The 27,986-nt window shown below is 45.9% G+C and overlaps 1 protein-coding gene across 1 annotated transcript in view; it reads left to right on the plus strand.

The window, feature by feature from the left end:
• Positions 1–2,105: 2,105 nt before the first annotated feature.
• Positions 2,106–27,986, plus strand: part of VDAC1 (voltage dependent anion channel 1) — a 30,754-nt gene continuing 4,873 nt past the window's right edge. The window contains exons 1-7 of the mRNA XM_083181448.1: positions 2,106–2,254; positions 18,406–18,475; positions 19,892–19,941; positions 20,581–20,733; positions 20,833–20,885; positions 25,999–26,226; positions 26,688–26,838. Of these exons, the coding sequence (XP_083037574.1) occupies positions 18,409–18,475; positions 19,892–19,941; positions 20,581–20,733; positions 20,833–20,885; positions 25,999–26,226; positions 26,688–26,838 (702 nt within the window). The 5' untranslated portion in view covers positions 2,106–2,254; positions 18,406–18,408. The remainder of the gene's footprint in view (positions 2,255–18,405; positions 18,476–19,891; positions 19,942–20,580; positions 20,734–20,832; positions 20,886–25,998; positions 26,227–26,687; positions 26,839–27,986) is intronic.

The raw sequence follows: 27,986 nt of genomic DNA on the forward strand, positions 1-27,986 counted from the left end.
GAGAGGCAGAGAGAGATGGGGGAGATGTAAAGAGAAGGAGCGGGTGAGAGATGGGGTAGATGCAGAGAGGGAGAAGGGGGAGAGGCAGCGAGAGATGGGTGAGATGAAGAGAGAAGGAGAGGGTGAAAGATGGGGTGAGATGAAGAGAGAAGGAGAGATGGGGGAGATGTAGAGATAAGGAGAGAGGGAGAGGGTGAGAGATGGTAGAGAGGGAGAAGGGGGAGAGGCAGAGAGAGAGATGGAGGAGATGTAGAGAGGGAGAAGGAGGAGAGGTAGAGAGAGATGGTGGAGAGGTAGAGAGGGAGTGAGAGATGGGGGAGAGGTAGAGAGAAGGGGAGAGGGTTTGGGATGGGGGAGAGGGAGAAGGGGAGAGAGAATGAGAGGGAGAGAGTGGATGGAGATGAGAGAGAGAGAGAAATAGAAGGAAGAAAAGTAGTAGTAGTAGTAGTACGTTTATTTATAAGGCGCCGCAAAGTGTCCGCAGCGCCGTACATAGCAAACAAAAAACAAATTACAAGGTAACGTACAGGGTGTGTTGAAAAATGCAGTATGAATAGGGGTATAGCTGGTAGAACTAAAATAAGCATCAGTTCAGAAGTAGGTGTCAAAATTGTCGAGGAGACTGAAGATGAAGTAGAGGAAGGAAAGAACAGGACAGGAGCACAGGTGAGGTAAAGAGGTAGGGTGAGTACGTGAGGCAGGAGGACCCTACTCATAAGAGTTAACATACTAAAAAATAGGTGGGTGGACGAACGAAAAAACAATAGGATAAGTATTAACGGAGGGGAACGGAGGCAGGATAGGAGAATCAAAAGAGATTAGGAGGAGGGATAGGCTAGTCGAAAAAAGTGGGTTTTGAGGGAGCGCTTGAAGGAGGTAAGGGAATCAGAAAGCCTGATGGGTGGCGGGAGGTTGTTCCAGTGCAGGGGGGCAGCGCGAGAGAAGTCTTGGACACGGGAGTGGGAGGAGGTGATTAGGTGAGAGGTCAGTCAGCGATGGAGCGAAGAGGACGGGAGGGAGTGTGGATAGAGATCAGTGAAGAGAGGTAAGGAGCGGTGGAGGAGGAAAGAGCCTTGTAGGTGGTGGTGAGGAGTTTAAAGAGAACTCGGAAAGGAATGGGGAGCCAGTGAAGAGATAGACAAAGGGGGGAGGCGGAGGTAGAGCGGCGGGAGAGGAAGATGAGCCTAGCAGCAGCGTTAAGAATGGATGCGAGAGAGGTGCGAGAAGGGTGAGAGGTAGCCCAGAGAGAAGGATGTTGCAGTAGTCAAGGCGGGAGATGACAAGAGAGTGAATGAGAATTTTGGTCGCGTCAGTGGAGAGGAATGGTCTGATGCGTGAGATGTTGCGTAGGTGAAAGCGGCAAGACTGTGAGAGAGCACGAATGTGGGGGGTGAAAGAGAGGGAGGAGTCAATGATGACACCGAGGCAGTGCGTTTGGTCGGTGGACGTGATCTCGGTTTCACCAATGCTGATGGAGATAGTGGGAGAAGAGGGGATGTTCAGGGGATGGAAGATTAGTTCAGTTTTAGCCATGTTTAGTTTCAGGAAGCGTTGGGTCATCCAGGCTGAGATGGCCGTGAGGCATTCGGAGACCTTGGACAGGAGTGATGAGGATAGGTCGGGGGAGGAGAGATAGATTAGGGTATCATCAGCATAAAGGTGGTAATGAAAACCATAGGAGCTGATGAGGGTGCCCAGAGAGGTGGTGTAGAGGGAGAAGAGGAGAGGGCCAGAGAAGAGGGAGAATGAGAAGAGGAGAGGAGAAGGAGAGAGAATGAGAGAGAATGAGAGAGAGAGAGAGAGAGAGAGAGAGAGAGAGAGAGAGAGAGAGAGAGGTGAGAACTGAATTTGTTTCCCTTTGTGACATTTGCATCAATATTCATTGTTAGTGCAGTGTGTGTCTGTATTTATTGACCTAACTAAATAAATAAAACCTATGAGCATTGTATTAGCTATGCCAGTGTGTTTTATTAGCTGCATTTGGCTGTTGTAATGTACCGTAAACAGTTGTATGACATTCCCTCCCCAGCAGCAGCAGCAGCACTCCCTGTAATCTGCATGCACCCATTCAGGGCACAGCACAGCCTCTGATTCACTATCAGGTTGCAGAGGGTGTGCTGCTGACGTCACGGCCCCTCTCCCAGGCTTCCCACGCCCCCCTCTACACACCCAGCGCCCCGCCCCCTCCTCCTCCTCCCGGACTGTCAGCCTCATCTTAGAGAGCAGCACAGACCGCAGCCTCTGGTACAGAAAGGTAAAGTACAGCTCTGGAATTGCTTTCTATACTGCCAAGCCCCACCTGATGGAGGATCAGCAGCCTCCTCTGCCAGGGCCAAGCTGCAGTCTCTCTCTATACTCACATATATACAGGCCTGCTGTGCTGATCTCTTATCTGCACCATCCAGACCTTGCAGGGATAGAGAAGGCCGGCTCTGCCCTGCGACCTTTGTATATTTAATGTGCATGGCGCTGCTGGGTGTGGGATTGTAGTAATGCTAATGGCCATAGTAATGCAGCCGGGCCAGTAGTAGCACTGTGTGCGCGTTATATAATAAATCACACCCTACATTGCAGGGCTGGGGCCTGATCACACTGTCTGCAATGTATGGGAGAGAGCAAGCCATTGTCTGCATGGATTAATCCTCTCGGCATATATATATATATATAATTTGGTGTGTATGAGATTGTCACTGTATCCAGGGCAGGCTGTAAGCTTCTAATTATACATCAATCTGTATGCATTTGCTTCTGACTGTAATGGTCGGTCTATCTATCTATCTATCTATCTATCTATCTATCTATCTATCTATCTATCTATCTATCTATCTATCTATCGTGTGACCTTTACAATGAAGGCCATGTGCTGTGGTATCCCTAATGCATTCTTACACAATCCTGTGTGCATTCTGCAGTTGGCCCCTTTCACCTTGACAGATGTCTTCACCACATTGCATTGCTCCTGTCCAGTGCTATAGAGGCCCCTCATTCTGTTACATCAGTATTACATATTAGGGGCAGGCCGTTGGGATGCATGTTCAAGGTCAATCTGTTGGTATTGGGATTCTAGTGGTTGTGTCCTATGTAGTGGTATTTACTGGCTGCACGGTGGTTAAATCTATTCAAATAGGGTTGTGAACCACACACAAGCAATAATCCTGCTCTATGCAATGATCTACATCTGGTTCCATTCATCATCTGCATGGGGGGTGGCATTTGTCGTGTCCCCTACTATAAGGTGTCGTTTGACCCTGAGTATGAAGGACAACCTCTCCGTTGGCATCAGTCCCTTGAGGCAAGGAAGTGACCTTAAGCAGGCGGTGCAAGAACACTACGTAAAGGGATAGCTTTCCCAAGTCTACAAGCAGCGTAGATTTCCTGGGATACCACGGTGGCTTTCCACGTGTCTATAGGAGCGCACCTAGGCCGGAATGATATATTATGTGACGCTACGTTACTAGCAGGTGGCAGCCATATTCTAAGGGAAATCCTGCCCAATTCTGCCTTTTAAAATTCTAGGATCTCATCCAGGGAGAGATGTATCAAGCTTCAAAATTTGATAAAGTGGAGAGTGATAAACAACCAGTCAGTCAGATCCTAACTGTTATCTTTAAGACCAGCCTGTAGCGTGACAGTTAGGGGCTGGTTCTATATCACTTTTTGAAGCTTGATACATCTGGCCCTTAGGGCTAGATTAACATAGGTTTTGACCATTAAGCATACAGGTAGAACCCATTGGATGCTCTAAGTATTGTGCAGGCGTTGCCTGCGGTGACTGCGGTTCACACCAGTACCAGATTAAACTGGTGCGCATATGTTTTCCCTGTCATGTGACTTGCAATGACACTCGTAAAAGATGAGGGCAGAATTTATACCTGGGCCCGGTCACATTGCGTTCCTTCTGGAGTACGCCGTGAACTAGTTAAGTCGTGATGACCATAATACTTATTTACAGTATTTATTTATAAAGCAACATATTCCATAGCTCTGCACAACAGGCGCGTAAGTACCTATCTTATATAATAAATGGATAACCCTGTTCCTCAACTCTATGGGGGGAATTAAAGTGTTGTGCACACCAGCAGCCCCTAGATCAGGGCTGGGCAACACCGGCCCTCCAGATGTCGATGAACTACACATCCCAGGATGCTTTGCATTAGTTTTTCTAAGTGGCCATGCTGAAACTGATGCAAGGCATGCTGGGATGTGTAGTTCATCAACATCTGTGCCAGCAGTGCTTCTGCTTTTAAGCACACTGATGTTGCTGTTATTTTGGGCATCTGGTAACTAGTTCAATAGTGTTCATTCTATTCTGGGTGTCTGGTGTGGTTCTTCTAGCACTTGTGCTCTGTATTTCAGCACTAAGATACAGACCAGGCTGTGCTAGAAGCACCACAGCAGAGAGTGCCCCCCCAGGCAGGAAGGAGGAACTGCAAGGATTTTTCAAGGAGCAGGGTGCTAGAATGAAGACTATACTGATGAATGCTAAGTGAACAGACCACTCTTTGGGATAACACTGCAGACAATTATAGTTGCAGTGTGCTAATTATGTGGGGAAGTCGGATTTTTTTTTTTTCTGATCAATTAGTTTTCAGTTCCCTTGTGATACCGGCCGGTGGACAGACTTTATAAATCGCCAATCACTGTCCCTCATGTAAATGCATGACCCCACCATTTTCATGGTGACCTGGCCCCCCGGGATTTGTCAAGCACGGATTTAGATGCTTTAGCCCCATACACACTAGCCAATGCTGATATTGGCTGCAGTGGGGATCCAGATACATAGGGGACCTATGCCGGCAGGGAGGAGGCAATGGTGGGGGGAGCAGGGGGCCGTGCTGTTGGCGCGGTCCTCCCTCATCTCTACATGTTCAGACAGGGGGGAGGGGATCATTAACTTTATGGCATCAACCTTTTGATTTTCAACATGAAGACTTCATTCTGTTTCTGAGGTAATAGCAATATGATTTTCAGAAAGCTCAGGGGCCCATTTCTCATTGAGCTTTAGCTATTTAAAACTCAAACTTATGATAAATATGGTCCCAGCCAATCAGCTCTTAACTGTCCTGTTTTGTTTAGAAAGACAGTTAGGAGTACCATTAATCACACAAAATAAGTTTTAAATGGCCCAGTTATCATAGTTTTAGCTATTTAAAACTCATGATTGATTAATAGTGCCCTAACTGCCATTCTTTAAAAACAGGACAGTTAAGAGCTGATTGGCTGGAGCAATTACACTTGTTTCTTTTCCAGTGCTGTTGAAAACTTTATCAGTGGGAACATATTACAGCGGCCATTGGGAACGTTGGGCGGGGTCTATCAGGAGGTGTGTACTGTCCATTTCCACATATGTTCAACAGCTTCCTCTTTAGTCGCATATTAAAAAAAAACAGACCGATTTGCTATGGATTTACAAACGGGACCAAACATACTCACAATGCACGTTAGATTTGTTTTGATTTAAGCTTGAATTGCCAATCGGGTACAGTGCCTCCTGTGTCTTTGTTAGTATGTATCACCATGTTAGTATGTGTGGCAGTATCCTGACGTTTTCTCTGTACAGTCTAAACAGCCACGAATATCTCCTGTCTGTTTCGGAAACGAGTTAAGTTCCTCCTTGTTCTTGGCAGCAGTTGTGAGCGTGTTAGTGCTGTAAGTGGCATCTGTAGTATTGCAGTTGTGATAAATGGGACCATGGGATAACGGCAGGTCTGTGGGGGACATCAAATCTAGGCGACATGATTTCTGTAATGGATCTCTGGCAGGGCTGTTGCATCATTAAATCAAATGAATTAATTCCACATAACCATTACCCACACAGAAGGAACTAGTGTGTGTGTGTGTGTGTGTGTGTGTGTGTGTGTGTTTGTGTGTGTCGTAGGAATAATGACTGTTTTATAAAGAATTTAGATATAGGTTACAGTATTAAGTTGTTATATACTGTTTAAAAATGGGTCATTATGGGTTTCATCTCATTTAGGGGGAGATGTACCTACCATGGAGAATGGTAAAGTGGAGAAAGTATTCGCCATCCAACTCCTAATGCTGGGTACACACTAGACCAGTGATGAAGAACTTTTGGCCCACCAGCTGTTGAACTACACATCCCAGCATGCCCTGCTACAGTTTTGCTCTTTGGCCATGCTTAGTCTGTTGCAGGGTACGCTGGGATATGAAGTTCAGCAACATCTGGAGGTCCAAGGTTCTCAATCGCTGCAGTAGATGATAATATGAATGATTTTGCAGATTCCAATGGGTCGAAACCACAAAATCATCATATCTAGTGTGCGCTGACAATGTGCACTCCTGTGCGTCGTCAGTGACATCCTCTGTAATCTGTTTATGCAACACAAATCAGGACATTGCATCGGTAAGTGTGTATGCACCTCCGGTGCTGGGGGTGTGTGTCCGTGATGTCGCCTCCCTCTTTAGCGGTTTGTCTACAGGTCTCCGGGAACATGGCACCTGCTTTTAAGTTCTGGGACATCTCTATTGAACATGCAGAATCACTGTAAAATAGCCAAACTGAATTGAATCCGGCCCCTTAGTAACATAGAATTTGACGGCAGATAAGAACCATTTGGCCCATCTAGTCTGCCCCTTTTTTATCCTTCAGGTAATCTCAACCCTTTTTAATCCTTATTTCTTAGGATATTCGGTACTCTTTACCTAGAACGGCGCCCGCGATTGAAATCGCGGGCGTCGGGGGTAAAAATCGCGGTGATCGCGGGCATCGCGGGTAAATCGGGATGCCCGCGATGACCGCGATCACCGCGATTTTCCCATAGGGAACAATGTTAAAACGGCAGATTGACCGCGATTTTACTATTAAATGCCTCAATGGACCCGATTTGGGGCCAAATAGGCCAAATTAACCCTTAAATGTCCCCCCAAATTTTTAACACCACCCCACGATCCACGCCAACCCGAAGCGTGGCGAGCGCAGTTGTGATAAATGGGACCATGGGATAACGGCAGGTCTGTGGGGGACATCAAATCTAGGCGACATGATTTCTGTAATGGATCTCTGGCAGGGCTGTTGCATCATTAAATCAAATGAATTAATTCCACATAACCATTACCCACACAGAAGGAACTAGTGTGTGTGTGTGTGTGTGTGTGTGTGTGTGTTTGTGTGTGTCGTAGGAATAATGACTGTTTTATAAAGAATTTAGATATAGGTTACAGTATTAAGTTGTTATATACTGTTTAAAAATGGGTCATTATGGGTTTCATCTCATTTAGGGGGAGATGTACCTACCATGGAGAATGGTAAAGTGGAGAAAGTATTCGCCATCCAACTCCTAATGCTGGGTACACACTAGACCAGTGATGAAGAACTTTTGGCCCACCAGCTGTTGAACTACACATCCCAGCATGCCCTGCTACAGTTTTGCTCTTTGGCCATGCTTAGTCTGTTGCAGGGTACGCTGGGATATGAAGTTCAGCAACATCTGGAGGTCCAAGGTTCTCAATCGCTGCAGTAGATGATAATATGAATGATTTTGCAGATTCCAATGGGTCGAAACCACAAAATCATCATATCTAGTGTGCGCTGACAATGTGCACTCCTGTGCGTCGTCAGTGACATCCTCTGTAATCTGTTTATGCAACACAAATCAGGACATTGCATCGGTAAGTGTGTATGCACCTCCGGTGCTGGGGGTGTGTGTCCGTGATGTCGCCTCCCTCTTTAGCGGTTTGTCTACAGGTCTCCGGGAACATGGCACCTGCTTTTAAGTTCTGGGACATCTCTATTGAACATGCAGAATCACTGTAAAATAGCCAAACTGAATTGAATCCGGCCCCTTAGTAACATAGAATTTGACGGCAGATAAGAACCATTTGGCCCATCTAGTCTGCCCCTTTTTTATCCTTCAGGTAATCTCAACCCTTTTTAATCCTTATTTCTTAGGATATTCGGTACTCTTTACCTAGAACGGCGCCCGCGATTGAAATCGCGGGCGTCGGGGGTAAAAATCGCGGTGATCGCGGGCATCGCGGGTAAATCGGGATGCCCGCGATGACCGCGATCACCGCGATTTTCCCATAGGGAACAATGTTAAAACGGCAGATTGACCGCGATTTTACTATTAAATGCCTCAATGGACCCGATTTGGGGCCAAATAGGCCAAATTAACCCTTAAATGTCCCCCCAAATTTTTAACACCACCCCACGATCCACGCCAACCCGAAGCGTGGCGAGCGCAGCGAGCCCGCGAGGGGCGGCGGTACGCGTCCTCCGACCTTTTCATGCCCTACTATCCACTAGGGCGTGGTGTGAGAATATAATAGTGTGGCGAGCGCAGCGAGCCACCGTGCCCGAAGCGTGGCGAGCGGACGCGGATACCTTCACAGGTAGACGCGTCCCCTCGCGGGCTTCACAGGTGTCCGCGTCGCCACGGACACCTGTGAAGCCCGCGAGGGGACGCGCATAACTGTGAAGGTATCCGCGTCCCCTCGCGGGGCACGCTGCGCTCGCCACGCTTCGGGCTCGGTGGCTCGCTGCGCTCGCCACACTATTATATTCTCACACCACGCCCTAGTGGATAGTAGGGCATGAAAAGGTCGGAGGACGCGTACCGCCGCCCCTCGCGGGCTCGCTGCGCTCGCCACGCTTCGGGTTGGCGTGGATCGTGGGGTGGCGTTAAAAATTTGGGGGGGCATTTAAGGGTTAATGGGCTCTGTGGCCCATTTAACATTGATTCCTATGGCCAAATCGGGTGGATTGAGCCATTTAACAGTAAAATCGGGTCCATCGCGCCTTTTAACATTGATTCCTATGGGAAATCGGGAGCATCGCGTCGCGGGCATCGCGGGTACATTTATGGCCGGCCGCGACGCGACCGACACGATTTCCATGTTTAACATGGGTTTCAATGGGAAATCGCGGGCATCGCGTCGGTCGCGTCGCGGCCACACATAAATGTACCCGCGACGGGCGCCGTTCTAGGTAAAGAGTACCGGATATTCATATGCCTATCCCAAGCATGTTTAAATTGTTCTACTTTCTAATGCTGGCCACACATCAGACCAACTTTCCTCCAACCAGTTGGTTGGTTGGACCGAAAATCTGGTACTGTATGGGGGCAAAATGCCAATTTTCTCACAAACTCAGGAGAATGGATAAAAACATTCAGTTAAATTGTATAAATCAAATAGATCCAACTACAGTACATTGTCTGAGTGACAGTTGTTGTCCATTTTCAGATTTGGGAAAAAAATGACCTAATTAAGTGGTTCCCAAACTTTTTTGCATCACGGCACCCTAGATTATCAGAATATTTGTCACGGCACCCCTAGGTGCAAAGTTTGCTACTGAGAATTTCAGAAAACAATATTAAATTAAATATGTTGTGCTTATATGTCATTCTTAGGTCCAGTTATGTACATTCACTTCTATTTATCCACATATTTTAGAACTGGAAGCCACAAGCACTGATTTTGCCTATTACATTGACCATAAATAATTTGAATAGGTTCTGGACCACCAAACTGAGGCACCCCTGCAAGTGCTCCAAGGCACCCCAGGGAGCCTAGGCGCACAGTTTGGGAACCCCTGACCTAATTACAAATTACATTTGCTCCTATCCAGTACCAGGTTTTTATTCCATCCAACCAACTAGTTGGATGGTTGGAGGAAAGTTGGTCTGATGTGTGGCCAGCATTAGTCTCCACCACCTCTGATGGGAGGCTATTCCACTTATCCACTACCCTTTCTGTGAAGTTATTTTTTCTAACATTTCCCCTGAACCTACCTCCCTCCAGTTTCAGTGCATGTCCTCGGGTTCTATTACTTCTTTTCCTTTAAAGAAAATTTCCCTCCTGTACTATGTTAAAACCTTTTCCTTCTCTGCTCCAAACTATACATGTGGTACTTGTTTCCTAGCACGGCCACACCGATTTCCATCGGGGTGGTCGTGTCGGAAAAATCGCGTCGGTCGCATCGCATGCGATGCGACCGACCCGATTTTTTTAATTGAATGAAATGTGAATAGGGTCCCTGGGACCCGATTTTACGTTGGATTCAATGTAAAATATTCCCTAGACCCCCAATTTTACACCGTAAACCCCACCCCACGATTGACGCCAACCCGAAGCGTGGCGAGCGCAGCGGTGCGCGTCCTCCGACCTTTTCATTCCCCTACTATCCTTGTCGGCGTGGAGTTGAGAATATAAAGTGTGGCGAGCGCAGTGAGCCACCGAGCCCGAAGCGTGGCGAGCGTAGCGAGCCCCGCAAGGGGACGCATATAACTTCACAGGTATACGCTTAACATTGAAGCCTATGGCAAAATCGCGGGCATCGCGTTGGGGCCAATGTTAATGGTCGCGACAGACGCGATGCCCGCAATTTTCCCTTTGCCGGCAAAATGGACCTGATTTCAAAGGAAATCGGGTCCATCGCGTGCATCGTGTACCTTAACTTAAAGGTACACGATGCCCGCGATTGTGGCCGTGCTAGGAAACAAGTACCATACATGTTAAGATCTTTTAGTCTATCCAGGTAAGTTTTGCGATGTAGGCCATGCAATATTTTAGTTGCCCTTCTTTGTACAGTCTCTAATTTATGTATATCCTTCTGAAGATATGGCTTTCAGAACTGGACACAGTGTTCCAGATGAGGAACCAATGACCTATAAAGTGGCATTATTATGTCTTTTTTTCTGCTACTGATTCCTCTCCCTATGCAACCAAGCATCTGACTAGCCTTCCTCATTGCTTTCCTGCCTTTAAGTCACTTGAAATAGTGGCTCCTAGATCTCTTTCCTCCTCAGTAGTTTCCATTATAGTACCCTTGATACTATATTGAGCCTTTGGGTTTTTGAGTCCCAAGTGCATAATTTTGCATTTTTTAGCATTAAACTGTAGTTGCCATGCTCTTGACCAATTCTCAAGTTTACTTCGATCATCAGTCATTTGATTTACCCCTCCTGGTGTGCCTACTCTGTTGCATAACTTTGTGTCATCTGCAAAAAGGCATACTTTCCCTTCAATACCATTTGCAATGTAGTAATTCAGTATTGTCTTGCCCACGATTACTACTGAGACCTTGACATTACCCAGTGTTCTTCAGGAATCGCACATTGGGAACCAGTGTCTGAGTCTAGCACAGCTGTCCTCGGGCCGCTGAGTGACAGCAACAGCAAAGCTGTTAAAATTAACTCCATTGCGCCAGCGGCCGTGACACTGATGGAGAACACTGCTTAGGGCCAGAGAGCCCAACAAATGCTTACTTATTCTGTATCCCCTAGTGCAGTGCATGTACCTGCTGTGTTCTGGGCATAGAACCCGGTGTAGGGCTTTCCCATGTGATAGGCTACGTTATCTCTATGGCCCATGATGCAGTGCAGGTGTACGCAGATGTGACTTTAATCTCCCGACTGTATGAAGGTCGACCACTAAACGTCGACACATGAAATAGGTTGACCGGGTCGGCAGGTCGACACAATCATTAGGTCGACAGCCAAAAGGTTGACATGAGTACAATCGACATGGATAACGTATAAGTGTTCCGCGTTCCGTTTCATGGCTGCGGTGGTTTGATGGTAGTTTGTGAAATGCCTCTTACTGGCACAAGTCGGCAAAAAAAACCAACAACCTCATGTCGACATTTTGACTGTCGACCTTCCCATTGTCAAGCTAATGCTGGTGACCTTTCGACCCTGTCGACTTTAGACCTGTCAACCTATTTCACGTGTCCACCTAAGCCCTGTCTACCTTTAGTGGTCAACGTGATGTATGTTGACCTTCATGGTGTCGACCTGTAATATCTTGGAATGTCCCGCCGTTGGTTGGATATTGTGTATATTTCAGCGACTATATACGTTTCATATGTTTATTGGTTAGTGAACATACAGAGTGATATAACCCTAGACAATGACTCCATACTTTTGAAGGACATCAGCAAGAGGGAATCCAGTGTCTAGGCCAACGAGTCAATCCAATATGGTGGATATTGTCAGTAGGTCAGCAGATAGAAGGTAGTTGGTGCTTAAGGTATATATGGTGAAAGCATTGGCATGACTTTGGTCATGTTCTTTTTACCCTGTTGACCTAATGAATGTCAGCCATATGGAGTCGATGTAATGACTGTCTATTGGGATAGTGTAGATCACGGCTGGCCATCTACTTACAGTCCATGTTTTCCGGACAACCTGTGAATATATAAAATGTCTGTTAGGAATTAATGCAGCACATGTTTAAAAATGTGACTGTAATAACTGCACCTGTGCACCAGCTAGGAGGTCTGGGAAATGTGACAGTTAGTAATGACTACATCTGTGCACCAGCTAGGAGGTCTGGGGAATGTGACAGTTAGTAATGACTACATCTGTGCACCAGCTAGGAGGTCTGGGGAATGTGACAGTTAGTAATGACTACACCTGTGCACCAGCTAGGAGGTCTGGGAAATGTGACTATTAGTAATGACTACACCTGTGCACCAGCTAGGTGATCTGGGGAATGTGACCATTAGTAATGACTACACCAGTGCTCCAGCTAGGAGGTCTGGGACATGTGACCGTTAGTAATAACTACACCTGTGCACCAGCTAGGAGGTCTGGGAAATGTGACCATTAGTAATGCCTACACCAGTGCACCAGCTAGGTGATCTGGGAAATGTGACCATTAGTAATGACTACACCTGTGCACCAGCTAGGTGATCTGGGGAATGTGACAGTAATGACTACAGCTGTGCACCAGCTAGGTGGTTTGGGAAATGTGACAGTGAGTAATGACTACACCAGGGCTCCAGCTAGGAGGTCTGGGACATGTGACCGTTAGTAATAACTACACCTGTGCACCAGCTAGGAGGTCTGGGAAATGTGACCATTAGTAATGACTACACCTGTGCACCAGCTAGGTGATCTGGGGAATGTGACAGTTAGTAATGACTACAGCTGTGCACCAGCTAGGTGGTCTACAAATGTGACAGTTAGTAATGACTACACCTTAACACCAGGTAGGTCGTCTGGGGAATGTAACCGTTAGTAATGGCTACACCTGTGCACCAGCTAGGTGGACTAGGAAACTTGACAGTTAGTAATGACTACACCTGTGCACCAGCTAGGTGGTCCGGGACATGTGACAGTTAGTAATGATTACACCTGTGCACCAGCTAGGTGGTCTGGGAAATGTGAACTGTTGGTAGATGTTGAGGACTGTTTGAGGCCAGCTCTGGTGTAGATCTTCTATACCGCACCCGTTCAGCACAGTTTTGTCCAGTGTAACTGTAGATAAATGAATCTATTTCTGCCAACTGTCCTGAAAACAGATACGTGAGTGGCCTGTGGGAATGGTATGGCTGGCATCACTGGGAATGGGTGTAGTCCGTGGATGCTGGTTTGTGAGTACTTGTGACCATGATCTCATGGCCTGAGGCATGCTGTCATATTCATATATATGTCCATTTAATTCCCTGTGGAAAGGGCAATTTTTTTTCTTTAAATATTACATGAATAATATGACATGAATGACTGGGCCTTCTTCCTGTGTATGATGATCATAGAGGCAAGGGCTGTTCAGGCTGTATAAATTAGAGATGAGCGGTATCCGAACAGCTCCGAACACAGCCGGCTCCACGTTCTGCGAGCCGTGCTTGCGAGTTTCTGGCTTTTTTCCGAAACTCGAGCGTGGCCCAACGCGACCATCTGGCGAGTCTATTAAAGCTTGGCGTCCCGAGAATTCAGCACCATTTCAAAACATGCTTCCACAAGCTGCGCACAGCTCTGCTGTTCAGGGGTCTGGGGCCTGTACGTTGCTGTGCAGAGGGGTGCATTGCAGAGGGGTGTTGTACTTGTGCAGTGCAGAGGGGTGTTGTGCTGTGCAGATGGGATTGTGTAATGTAGAGCAGAGGGGTGTTGTGCAGTGTAGAGCAGAGGGGTTTGTGCTGGGTTATATGCTTATATATTGTACTGGTCGACTCATGTGTTAGGCAGGCTGTCAGTCAGCTTTTAATTTATTTTTCTTTTTTTTCATTGTGGTGTGGTGTGCTGCACTGCAATACACCATATACTACTGTCAGAACAAGTTCCGTGTGTGATTGTTCTGCCTCCACGGTCCACGCAGTGTTATACAAGCCCCGCCCATAACAAAAAAATACAATATAAAGATCAATTTTGCTGCTATTTTTTTTTTATTGGTGTGTACTGCACCCTAATAGTTTACACCATAAGTTCCGTGTGTGATTGTTCTGCATCCACGCAGTGTTATACAAGCGGCGCATTACAAAAAAATAACAGTAAAAATGTTAAACAATTTTACTCTTTATTGTGTGTACTGCACCCCAATACACCATACTGATACTGTCAGAAGTTCTGTGTGTTAATAACCAGCCGGCTTGCTGCAGACCTCTTAGCCTAAATTGAATGAAAACAACCTTGTGAGCTGTAAAGTGAAATTAATGTTATTGAGGTTAATATTACTCTAGTGACAAAAAAAAAAACACGCAAAAAATACCGGGTTTTAGATGTTTTTTTGACCATTCTTGAAAAAAATCCAGGTACTTGTTTCCTAGCACGGCGCCCATCGCATCGTATACCATAAGCGTTACAATGGTATGCGATGGCACCCGATGTTATACAATTTAAAATTGTATACCATCGCATTGTATGCCATATACAATGGTATACGATTTCTAAAATCAACTCCACGCCGACACTATCCACGTCGGCGTGGAGTTGATTTTAGATAGTGTGGCGAGCCCGAAGCGTGGCGAGCGGACGCGGAATACATGTAAAGTAATACGCGTCCCCTCGCGGGGCTAGCCACACTTCGGGCTCACTGTGCTCGCCACACTATCTAAAAACAAATCCACGCCGACATGGATAGTGGGGGTATGAAAAGGTCGGAGGACGCGTAACGATGCGCTCTCCACGCTTCGGGTTGGCGTTCATAATGGGGGTGGCGTGGGGGTGCATTTAACATTGTAAGCACCCATTAGGGTGCTTATACAATTTAAAATCGCATCGCATGCGGCTATATGGCATGCGATGCGATACAATGCATAAGTTGCCATATGATTGAAAATCGTGAGCGCCGTGCTAGGAAACAAGTACCAAAATCCAAATCTTTTCACCGGTGCTTGACAAATCCAAATCCCGGCGACGAATCCAAATCTTTGGCCCCGGCGCTCATCTCTAATATAAATGGCCATTATACCAATCGTTTTGTGTACTGAGAGGTGTGCGTGTATCAACGGGTGTGGTACAGGTGATCTACAGGAGTGTGTTTACTAAGATGGGAGTTCTATTGCCCATAGCAACCAATCAGATTCTACTTCTTTATTTAGCACCTTTGAGAACAGGGGTGGCCATCCAGTCTGAGACAAAGAGCCTCTGTAGTTATCTGTAGTTAAAGAGTAGTAGTATGTAGTATCTGTAGTTAAAGAGCCGATATGATGCGCGGCCACAAAAATGGGGTGTAACCTAGCTGGTACAAGGCCATGCCCCATTTTCATGCAAGCACCATCAAATAAATACACTGACACAAGCCAGATCCACATCAAATACTTTTTGAAATCTAGAACCACAGAAAGTGTTTATGTGTATTTTATGTGGATCTGGCTTGAGACCTGCTGTGCGAATTCGCACAATGGGCGATAATTGAACTGCGCAGGCAAATGGATCATAGCCATTCAGCAAAAAAAAAAAAAAAAAAAAACAGCGCTTTTCTGATCGCTGGCCGCTTCGCAAGATGATTGGTAGGAAGCTGGCATTTGTGTGTCACCTGACCATTTTCGGGGAGTGTCAGGAAAATGTAGGCGTGCCCTAGCTTTTCAGGAATGGTCTGTGACATCAGGTTTGTCCCTGATCAGCCTGATTCTATCGCACTGGCAGGGACGGTTCTGGGTTACTCTCATACTTGGATAATCGTTCGATGTTGAGTGAGTTGTGAATGGATTTGCAGCTAGACGCAAGTCGGCATGATTCTCACTAGCTACTCGCAGGCTGGCACAGGGCGGGATTTTGCTCTGTCTGGGTGGCAGCTATCTGAGGACTGAGGGCTCTGCTAAATCCCCAGCAGCGATCATGGAACAGAACAACTCCCACAATACACTGAAAACGTCCGAATCACATAGGGGGTTATTCTGATTCACTCGGAAAGGCACAATCACTCTCTAATGGACAAAACCATATGCACTGCAGGTGGGGCTGATGTAACATGTGCAGAGAGGGAGTTAGATCTGGGTGTTTTATTGTTTCTGTGCAGAGTAAATACTGGCTGCTTTATTTTTACACTGCAATATAGATATCAGTTTGAAGTACACCCCCCCCCCCCCACCCAAATCTAACTCTCTCTGCACATGTTACATCTGCCCCACCTGCAGTTCATATGGTTTTGTCCATTGGAGAGTGACTGTGCCTTTCCGAGTGAATCAGAATAACCCCCATTATTCACTACAGCTACTTCATGTGTCATTCCACCCTGCCCCAGCTCTGTAGGTAGCTCCCTACCACTATCACCACCACCACACAGTTCTCACCTTGAGACCACATCCTCCATGTGGATGCCCTGAGCTCCGCCTCTCCCCATTGAGCATGGAGCAGAGTGAATCATGCCCCTCCCAGATAGTGAAGCCTCTTCTGACCAGCTGTGCACCTGTCAGAGAAGGCAGACTGACAGTGTTGGAGCCACATCACAACAGAGTAAGAGCCACTTTTGGCTCAAGAGCCACTGGTTGGCCACCGCTGTTCTGGAGGATAATATAATCTGATTGGTTGCCCATAGCAACAGCCCATCTACAATACCCCTCAGCCCGGCATGTATTGAACGAAAAGTGCAGTAAAATACCCCTTTGGTGTTTTTTACCGCTTTCAAATGTATCCTTGGCTGGCCGCCAAGTTTTCACCACCGAGGCCATACCTTATAAAAGCCTATGGGCTTCTTACCGTGACCCCGACATCGTCCGCACTGGCCTCCCTTACCTGCTGTTCAGACAGCCTCCAGGTGTACTGCCCGGACCCAGTGACCTCCTCCTCCATAGCAACCACAACTTCCTCTTCCGGGTGCAGGGAGGAGGAGCCCGGGAGTCCCTGCATCCGTCTGCAGTGAGAGGGACCCACGGATACCCTATCACCCGGCTGCTCTTTTTGCAAGAGCTGCCCTTAGTGATACGAATCGTATGTTAATACATATGCCATTAGTGTCATCGGATATATTTTGCATTCTTAATACATCTGGCAGGCCAAGATGCCAATAACTGATGGCGATAAAACCCGCTTTGTAGCAGATATACCAATACAGAAGGCATCTCTTTCCTTGGAAAAAAATATATTGGGCCTTGTACCACACTGTTGTTACAGCACTGAAAAATAGGAATATATCCAAGGACAAATCCTATAATATTCCTTGACATGCCGGTGTCCTGACATGTGGCATTATATCCTGAGTTCCGATGGCCTGTGCTTTCAGCATATGCCGCACTAAGCTAGATTAGGTATACGCCAGTAAGGGAGGGGGTCTATCGAGGGATGAAGGGAGTCAAAGTAAATTAAATTAAAGAACAGAAAGAATATTCAAATTTGTTTTATTGTTTATGGCAGCTGTGGATTTATACAAAGAGCGGTCATAGCCTATTATTGCATCAAATTGTAATGCACATATATATTCATGTGACAGGTATGCTAAGCACTGACTGACGTGTAAAATGGCTGATTACCCAGAAGCCCTTGTGTGTGGAGCAAGCCATTGCATGAAGGTCTGCTTGGAGAGAGAGTAGCTCTGACTGTGATTCATCTTCATTTCCATTAACCTGTGGTTCATTGCATCAGTCCTGTATATGTGACTTCGTAATGTGTTCTCTGCCAGGAAAATATACCCAGTGCAAGCTCTCCTCAGCCAAGGCAGCAGCCTTTATACTGCTGCTGTGTTGTGGTGTGGGGAAAGGGAATAATAATGTGTAGTATTTGTGTATATTTTAACTTCAAAAGTTGATAGGAACAAAACTAAAGAGTCTGTGGAGGTAGAGATAGTACCAGCTAGGGATGGCCATCAACTATCGATGATTTTAAATAATCGATGGGTTATGGCTGATGAATACTTTTGCCATCAAACAGATGGTTTCCTTCCATCGATGGCACAGCAAACAATGTTTTTTGTTCCATTTTTTTCCCCCAAGGTGCCGGGAGCATAACATAGCTCTGCCCCCCAATACAACCCACAAAGACCCGCCCCCCTATGTTCTGATTGGCCCAAGGGCCACTCAGTCAAAGAAAATGGATGACCATCTAGCTAAAACTATGGATGGTTATCCATCACATAGTTTGGTACTATCGATAGCTGATTGGCCGATACTTTATCTCTCTCCACTTCATCTCTCTCCATGGTTTGATACCTCTCCCTCTGTCTATTTTTTTTATTTAAACTAATGTTTGCGATTTTAAATGTGTTTTCCTCTTCTATCCGTAGAAAATGGCAATACCTCCGACTTATGCTGATCTAGGAAAATCTGCCCGGGATGTTTTCACCAAAGGATACGGTGAGTGAGCTGGCAGCAGGCGGCTGGCACAGAGGTGGTATGGATGCGAGGGGGGCAGGAAGCCAGGTGACAGATTGGGCTGATGCGCTGTGCAAGGGTCTCCATGGAAACCAGCGTCGCTGTCCCTACATCCCTAGTCTGTACATGCAGTGCTGCATTACTGTTTATCCTCCCAATCAGCAATATGTTATTCCGCTGCCAATGCAAAATACTAACTATATATAATATATACTATACAGTATGTATGGGTAATATGTAACAAGACTTCTAAGGGTATGGGGCCTTGGGTTGACCACTGAAGGTCGACGCGTGAAATAGATCGACATGTCTAATGTTTACAGGGTTGAAAGGTCAACCCAATCATTAGGTCCACAATTGGAAGGTTGACAAGTTTTCCACATTTTTTGTCTCCAATGTCGACAAAGTTGACATAGACACATGAAAGTGTACCATGTCCCCTCGCCATGCTTCAGTCACAGTGGCTCGGTACACTATATTATTAGCCCATCACACCGTAGTGGTAGGGCGTGAAATACCGCCTGTCGGCGAAAAAAAAAAAACCCTGTGAAAAACTCATGTCGACCCCTTTTGATTGTTGACCTTACGATTGTCGACCTAATGATTGTGTCAGCCTTCCAACCCTGTTGACCTTAGCTATGTCGACATTCAGTGGTCGAACCAATGCATTTAGGATCAACTTAATGACCATATCCCCACTTCTAAAGAGTGGGGGAGTTGTCCATAGCAACCAGTACATTGAGGCAGCAGGTGTTACTGAAAACACCCTCAGATTTGGCACCAGAGTTATCTGCGTCCACCCTATTTTTGGGGAATTTATTTCATATAAAGCAGGCAGTGAGGCTTCTAAGTGAAAGGAGTCCACATGAACTCCCCGGTCCGTTATACCTTTATTATTATTGTATGCGGCACTACTGCACCTGGTAAAGGGCACCTTCTCCCTGTTCTGGTATCTTAGGTTCTCATCAGAGAGACCCCTGTGTTTGCCACTTAAGATGACCCATTGAGATTAGAGCATTCATGTCCAAACTGTGGCCCTCCAGCTGTTATGAAACTACACCTCCCAGCATGCCTTGCCACAGTTTTATCATTCCCAAATAACAAAACTGTGGCAAGGCATGATGGGACTTGTAGTTTCACAAGCTATAATAGCGGATTGTTATTATTATTATTCGCAGTCAGTTGAAGAGGGAGAACGTTGGTCCCATTCTGTAGTATATTATCCTGCTGATATGTGATGTGAGTGTGTGGTTCCCTGTATAGCCCTGTTCCACCATAGATTCATTATTGACTACTCGGAAATAAGTGATTATATAGGACTGTGTTGTGCTATGTTTAGTTAGTATTTTAGATTTTTATTCTACTAATCATTCATATATTGGATGTTTTATTTTGCAGGTTTTGGCTTCATCAAGCTTGATCTGAAAACAAAATCTGAAAATGGACTGGTAAGTGTGGACGCTGCAGCCGTCTCATCCCGGACTAGAAACCATTGTGGGGCGGATGTATAGATGTGTCCCCAGATCTATTGTTGATAGGACTTTAAAACAAGTCGGATCTGTTTTGTCAGAAATGGGTGAATTCAGGACCGTTTTTCTACAATTTGTGCCCGTTTTTGCCGATTTGAGGACTTTCCGACACTTGACAGTCAGTACTTAAAATACCAACTGTTGAGTTAATGTCGAATGGAATGAACATGGCCGGGGATTCCGACTGTTTACTTTCCAACAGTCTGAATCCCAGATTGAATACCCCCCCCCCCCCCCAATAGTCTTCCATGAGGGCAATATGCTAGTTCCGATTTTTTTTTTCATTTTTGAAGCTTAGTGCATCTGGCCCACCAATTCAGAGACCAAGGTGGATGGGGAATCGATTAGATAAAGTAAAATAGAAAAAAAAACATAAATAGGTCACAGCAATCAGCCCGGCAACACTCACATTAGATCAAAACCCGCCCACATCTGATAGGCCCTGTCCCCAACAGATCGCGGCTGCAGCTCCTCATTGGGGGTCAGTTAGGAGGTTACGTAATGAAACCTGTTTATTTCTGTCAGTTCATAACCATTACATTTTTTCTCTTTTTCCAGGAATTCACAAGCTCCGGATCTGCGAATGCCGAGACCAGTAAGGTCACTGGCAGCCTGGAAACCAAATACAAATGGTCGGAATACGGCCTGACCTTCACAGAGAAGTGGAACACGGATAACACACTAGGCACAGAGATCACGGTAGAAGATCAGGTAAAGGCTCCTAGTTGAGGCCTAGCAGACCTCGAACGCATATTACCAGCCTGTATCTCAACAATGTAAATGCAACTGGCCAATCTCTTTTCTGTTCAGCTTGCAAAAGGACTGAAGCTGACCTTTGACTCTTCGTTCTCTCCTAACACTGGGTAAGAAGTGATTGTGTTACATGTCTGCGCAAGGAGTCTTGTTTGCTGATCTGTGTTTGCTGGGTTGATAAGCGCATGAAATGATTATATGTTATTGACATTTTTTGTCATTATCGCTTAACGTTCTGATAGCAGTAGGTAGTCTCTGGGCATAACGTTGGGGTATAGGCCTTTTATTGTCCTCATTTTGAGGTAATGTTTGTAAGGGTATGGGCCTGGGGGGCTGAAAAGGATCAAGGGTCTGTTGTCAGAAGCGGCGGAGGTGTGGCCAGTGTTGTGTGGGTGTGGTCAGGGCCATGTGGGTGTGGCCATTACTGTGTGTACGTGTATTCTCTTGCGCTGTTGCCGTATGCATGTAAAAATAGAGCAAATGCATCTTTTTGGGAGCATAGAAATGCAGTTTTGCATGCTGTCATGTTACTGTACTTAGAATTTGCCGGTGAGATAAGAACCATTTGGCTCATCTAGTCTGCTGCTTTAGGTTGCGGTTATTAGGGATAGGCGATAAAGTTGGATTAGGGGTTTGATTTAATGGTCAACCCCTATGACCCATACCCTTAGATTTAGAGAATTAGTATTTTGGGTTGGTAATAATGGTAATAATTTTATTTTTATAGCGCACTTTCCCTAATAAGACTCAAGATGCTTAAGGGTGAGGGTTTGGGAATTGGTGTTAGGATTAAGGGTGAGGGTTTTAGGGTGGCCGGGCATGTGGAGAGATACTCAAGGCCAGGTCACCAAGGTCCAACTGTGGAAAGTGTCCAGGGTGGGGAGCAGAAGCCATAGGTGAAATGATGAAAAACAACTGTAATGGAGAAGAAGGTGGTACTGTATGTCACTGCAATGTGTAAGCGGGGGAGGCCAGCAAGTAGCCTCCAGAACGTGGAGAAAGCAGCCGCTTGAATTGGAGAGTAGTATTTTTACAGCGGTAGAGTATTTTGGTTGACTGACACTGGGCCAGATGCACTAAGCTTCAAAAGTGATCAAATGGAGAGCGATCAACAACCAACCAATTAGTTCCTACCTGGCATTTTTCAAACACAGCCTGTGACATGGCAGGTAGGAGCTGATTGGATGGCTGTTTATCACTCTCTATTTTATCACTTTTAAAGCTTATTACATCTGGCCCAATGTAAGCCGCTCGTATAAGAGTGGGAATTGCTGGTAGTTCCATAGTTGTAGATTTTAGGTTTACTGTTCGTCTTCTGTTTTCCTCCTGTTTAATTCCTGTAGAAGTCTTCAATTTTTTTTATAAATAAATAGTCTTCATTCTAGCACCCTGCTCCTTGCAGTTCCGCCTTTCTTCCAGGGGTGTCGCTGTCTGCTGTGGTACTTCAAGAACAGTCTGGTTTCATCTCAATGTTGAGATAGAAACCAGACTGTTGTAGAAACACCACAGCAGACAGCGACACCCCAGGCAGGAAGGAGGAACTGCAAGGATTTCACAAGGAGCACGGTGCTAGAATGAAGACAAAATAAATATAAGAACACTTAAGAAAAACACTTCTAATAAAAAAAAAAAACCTCTATATGGCCTAGGACAGTGGTAGCCAACCCTAGCCCTCGAGAGCTACAAACAGTTCACATTTTCCAGACAACCTAGCTGCTGCACTCATTAATCACTGACACATTTTAAAAGATACACAGATGGAGCTAATTAGCTCACTTGTGATTCTGTGAGGAGACCTGCAAAACATGCACTGTTGGTAGCTCTCGAGGACTAGGGTTGGCTACCCCAGGCCTAGGATATTCTACCTAAGAATCATATTGATAGCATACTCCCAACTGCCACAGGTAAGTCCTGAATCGCTGAAGCAAAATGTTGGGAGGTATGTGAAGGCCTGGAGCTGCAGTCCCATCTGCCCCATTTTTAATTTGTCTCTGCTGTTGTGTGCCTCATCTGCTTAATTGCTCACATGTAAGGATTCTGTGCTTTCCATAGCCCTGCACTCAGATTGCTAGTGCCTCCGGCTCAGATCTTCACTTCCGGTGTGAGCTGTCAGTGTGCGGCCACTGTGGTTGATCATGGTATTTATATGCATCATAAGAACTGTAATGGGTATCTTCACTAATGTGCTGAATTATAGAAGTGAAGTTGCCCATAGCAACCAATCAAATTATACTGATTTATCTAGCACCTTCTAGAACAGTGGTTCTCAAACTCGGTCCTCAGGACCCCCACACAGTGCACGTTTTCCATGTTTCCACACAGAATCACAGGTGAAATAATTAGCTCCACCTGTGGGATATTTTAAAATGTGTCAGTGAGTAATGAGTGCACCTGTGCCCCTGCCCTGTGCCTAGATGACGTGAACTGTGCGGGGGTCTGGAGGACTTAGGTTGAGAACCACTGTTCTAGAAGAAATAGCTAGATTCTGGTAGGTTGCTATGGGCAACATCTCTGCTTCTATAAACCCACACTTTAGTAGATCTACCCCTGAGATTGCGTATGCACTAGATTCAAACTATGGCCCTCCAGCTGTTGTGGGGACTACACGTCCCATCATGCCTTGCCAAGGTTTTGCTATTAGGGAATGCTAAAATGATGGCATGGCATGCTGGGATGTGTGGTTTTCACAACAGCTGGAGGGCCACAGGACATGCCTACACTAGATGATTACTGGATTTTGGAGTGTGTGTGTGTGTGTGTGTGTGTGTGTGTGTGTATATATATATATATATATATATATATATATATATATATATATATATATAATATAATGTGTGTGTATATATGTATATATATATATATATATACATTATAATATATAATTTGAATATTTTAATGTTTAAGGTAAACATTAAGGTTGCATTAATTTGTTTCTAAGAAATACAATTGTCTGAGTATTATAAAACCAGTGGTGTATTTATAATGGGTGCTGTGTGCATGGTGCACACGGGCCCCTGATTACCAGGGGGGGCCCACACCGCACCCATTTTTTTTTTCATACTTCCCTTCCAGAGTCCCGCGATGCCGGCCTCAGTGCTGCTGAAATCTCCAGAAACATGGCCACCGCGCCATATTTTTCTGAGATGTGCACATGCGCAGACCAGCACGGTACTGGTGGTAGCAGAAAGGGGGCCCGGCCGGAGGAAGCTGCGGAGGCCCCCTACTCTCTTAAAAAGCCTCTGTATGAAACTGATTCCAGCTTTTGGAAAATTGTAGCTGTACTACTACCATCTACACTGTATACATATTATTTAGCCCACACATTGGCTGCTAGCACTGTGTGGTGGGTGGTATATTGTAAAATACTAAGTGGATCCCATTTATGAGGAACAAAACAGCCCAGGACCAGGGCAAAGTCCTTTGTGGTGGATCTGTGCCATTTCCTGGTTGGATGGAGTGATCCTTGCTGGATCAGGTGCACTTCTGCTGTCCGCTTTCTGGATACACCCTATGAACCTATGAATGATCGAATCTGATTGGCTGCTATGGCAGAACTTTTACTTGTCCATTTTAGAAAGTAAATTGTAGCTGGTGGCAGGCACAGTGCGTGTGGCTACGTTAGGCACAAGTATTATGCACCGCCATTAAGGTCACCCCTAGAAATGTTACCTGCTGACACCCGCGACCGTCCCTTTATCTCACCTGATCTGCTTCTTCTCGCTCCGGAAGAGGCTTTCACAGTTGTGCTGCAAGGGCACCCTTGTGGTCATGCGCCAGCTCAGTGTGGCTGTGTGCCCGGTATTTTATGTTGGCATTGTGTTCGCTGCTGCTGCTCACAGAGCTAGGCTTTATTTGTGGTGACAACTGCAGATAGCGAGGGAGGTGAAGTAGGGGAACAGAAGGACTGCAACAACGACCGTTCAAAATTTGGGGCCAACAGCTGTACGGAGATGAGCGTCCAGGAGATTTATAAAGACAAACCCTGTTGTTCGTGTGGTGACAGCAATTTGTCAGGCACTAGGTCGACACAAAAAAAAAAGGTTGACATGGACTAAGTCAACGTCAACAGGTTAGCATGTTAATGGTTGACGCAGGCAAAGGTCGACGTGAGTTGACTGATGTTGACTATGTTTTCAATATGAATAATGGAATTGACATAAATGCAATTGACAATGAAGGAGATTGATCAAAAATTGGAGAGAGATCAAGTACCAGCTAATCGTCTCCTTTCATTTTTCAAACGTTGCTTGTAACGTGGGAAGTTAGGAGCTGATTGGTTGGTGCAAAAAATCTCACTCCAAGCTTTGATGAATCCCCCACTATATCATCTAGAGGGGGATTGTTCTCTGAACACTAGACATGTTTGTACATACCCCCGTCGGCAGACGTGTCTTATCACTGGCCTTGGTCATCCATTTATTTTTCTTGAATTCTCTCAATGGGGCCAAGGCAGAATTGCAGGAACGGCTAGCCGTAGTTGCACTTGTTTTGTGGGTGGGGATTTAACTATGCATAGTCATGTGATGAGCTCTTTGAAGGCGGACTGCCCCTATCAGAGCACATGACTGCACCCATCATTATTATCAGTGCCAGTTTGGAGTAGCTGTGTGTCTGGTGATATTTAGCATGATGATCATTGCTGGTAATAGATCTTTCTGGTGCACACATGCAGTCTACTGTTGCAGCATCAGGCGTCTGGTGGGGGTGGGAAGTTCACTTCATTCGGGCCCAATTATCAGCCGCTAATGACATTTCATTTTGTTGGCCATATTTCATATTTTCCTAATACACACAGGGGTTTATTCTGGTTCACTCGCAAAGGCAAATTCCTTCTCAAATGGACAAAACCATGTGCACTGCAGGTGGGGCAGATGTAACTTGTGCAGAGAGAATTAGATTTGGGTGGGGTTTTACTTCAAAGTGAGATCTATATTGCAGTGTAAAAATAAAGCAGTCAGTATTTTCCCTGCACAGAAACAAAATAACTCACCCAAATCTAATTCTCTCTGCACATGTTACATCGCCCCCCCCCCCCCCCCCTCCTTGCCTTTGCGAGTGAACCAGAATAAGGGCCATTGTTAGCTTGGAAGACAGTCCTCTACAGAATGGATGTTAAATTGGCATCATCACGAACTGACCTTCTGCCAGTGCATTACAGGACTCGCTTTGTTTTGTGTACCCCAAGGAGCAGCCTGATCTGTGTTTTTTACCTATACATTTTAGAAAGAAAAATGCGAAAATTAAGACCGCATTCAAGCGGGAACACCTTAACTTGGGCTGTGATATGGACTTTGATATCGCCGGTCAATCGATACGAGGAGCGGCGGTGTTTGGCTACGAGGGATGGCTAGCCGGCTACCAAATGACTTTCGAATCGACCAAGTCACGGGTCTCACAGAGCAACTTCGCTGTGGGTTATAAAACAGATGAATTCCAGCTACACACCAACGTGTAAGTAATACAGATACTAAATACATTTCCAGGTGTTTGAGAACTTAAATGAATAAGCAATGTACATACTCTGTGGTGCTTGTTGCACAAGTCTCGTCTGTATTTCAGTGCTAATATGCAGACCAGACTGTGCTATAAGCACCACAGCAGATAGCGACACCCCAGGCAGGGAAGAGGAGCTGCTCGGGTTTGGAAAGAAATAAAGTACTAACCAATCATCGATTACCTGTCATTGTACAGGATGTGTTTGAAAAATACCAGGAGCTGATTGGTTTGTACTTTCTCTCCTCGTTCTCTCTCTATGCTTTGATAAATCCCCTCTTTAACCGCAAAGGTTAAACTTCAGTAGAGAATAAGGTCACCTTTGTGGTTACAGCCCACTGCTTCATGTGCGTGCAGACTCACATATACAGTAGAGTAGGTTTTCCTTTCCTTCACTGCCTTGTATTGTGTTGCCCCAGGAATGACGGGACAGAGTTCGGAGGCTCCGTATACCAGAAGGTAAATGATAAATTGGAGACGGCCATCAACCTGGCGTGGACCGCAGGAAACAGCAACACACGCTTTGGAATTGCAGCCAAATATCAGATCGATTCAGACGCATCATTCTCTGTAAGTAAAAGGCAATTCTATACACTGAAGCACCTTATACATCTTACACCGCAATATGTCGCTTCTGAATGTAGAAAAATGTGCTGTTTGCTCCTAAAAATAAAAACCAAGTGAATTGGGACAGTGGCGCTATCCTTGTTATGTGAGGCTTATAATCTCACAGGTTGGGTTGGGTTGTTCTAGACTTGGGGGGTCCCGTGCTCTGGACTTGAACCTTTGTAAACTAACTCAAACTTCAGTGATGGTTCTCTTAACATTAGTGGTGACAGCATTTTGAGCGAGACTTACATTGTTTTTCTATTTAAGTCTATAGCGCCAACATTTTCCAAATTAGTCTTTTGTTGCATGGGAATCCACACTTAATGCCACCATACACTATGCCATTTGGGCACAATTCACCCGATTCGGATGAATCGATCCGTAAAATCGGCCCAAATCACATGTGTAGACATCCCGTCCAACCCGATGCACGGTCCCGTGCACATCGGATCAGAGTCGTGAGGTTGGACTGGCGCATAAGATTTACCGAATCTTATGTGCAGCCTGGAGCCGGTCGGGGGATGCTGGAGAGTTGGGCGGAGGGAGCAGGGGGGCGGCGGTGGACACCAGGGGAGCCAGGCAGCAGGCGCACGTAAAAAAAAAAAAAAAAGCCCGTACAAATGAATGGGCAGCCACTGATGGGCTTAGACCTCTCTTTTTGTGTCGCCTACTGCCTTACTTCCCCTGCTCACTCCGCCTGCAGCTCCCCAGGAGTTGCATGTGTTGCAATCAGGTCGAACTTGTCCTTAGGACAAGTCAGACTAATGTAAGGGGGGCCTTTAGATTACCACTGATCTAGAAGCAGTCACATCAGGCAGGATGTAATGAAGTCCGAATTTGGTGGCCATGCAGGATACTTATTGGTGGTTTTTTTAAAGGGACAATCACAAATACCCCTTTTACACCAGACACATTTCCCGGGTTATTGCCGGGGCACAGTGAGAATGGGCCACTTCAAAATCACTTGGGTCCAAACACCCAGCAATCCTATACGGGAAATGTTGCCGGTTGAACACAGATGGGACCCCACACCTCCTGACTTGGAGTGTCAGGAGGACAGACAGCAGCTGAGCCAGGGCGGGAGGTGATTGGATGCCTATGTGTGGCAT

This window comes from Crinia signifera, chromosome 4, assembly GCF_055691185.1.
Source record: "Crinia signifera chromosome 4, ASM5569118v1, whole genome shotgun sequence".
Taxonomy (NCBI): Eukaryota; Metazoa; Chordata; class Amphibia; order Anura; family Myobatrachidae; genus Crinia; species Crinia signifera.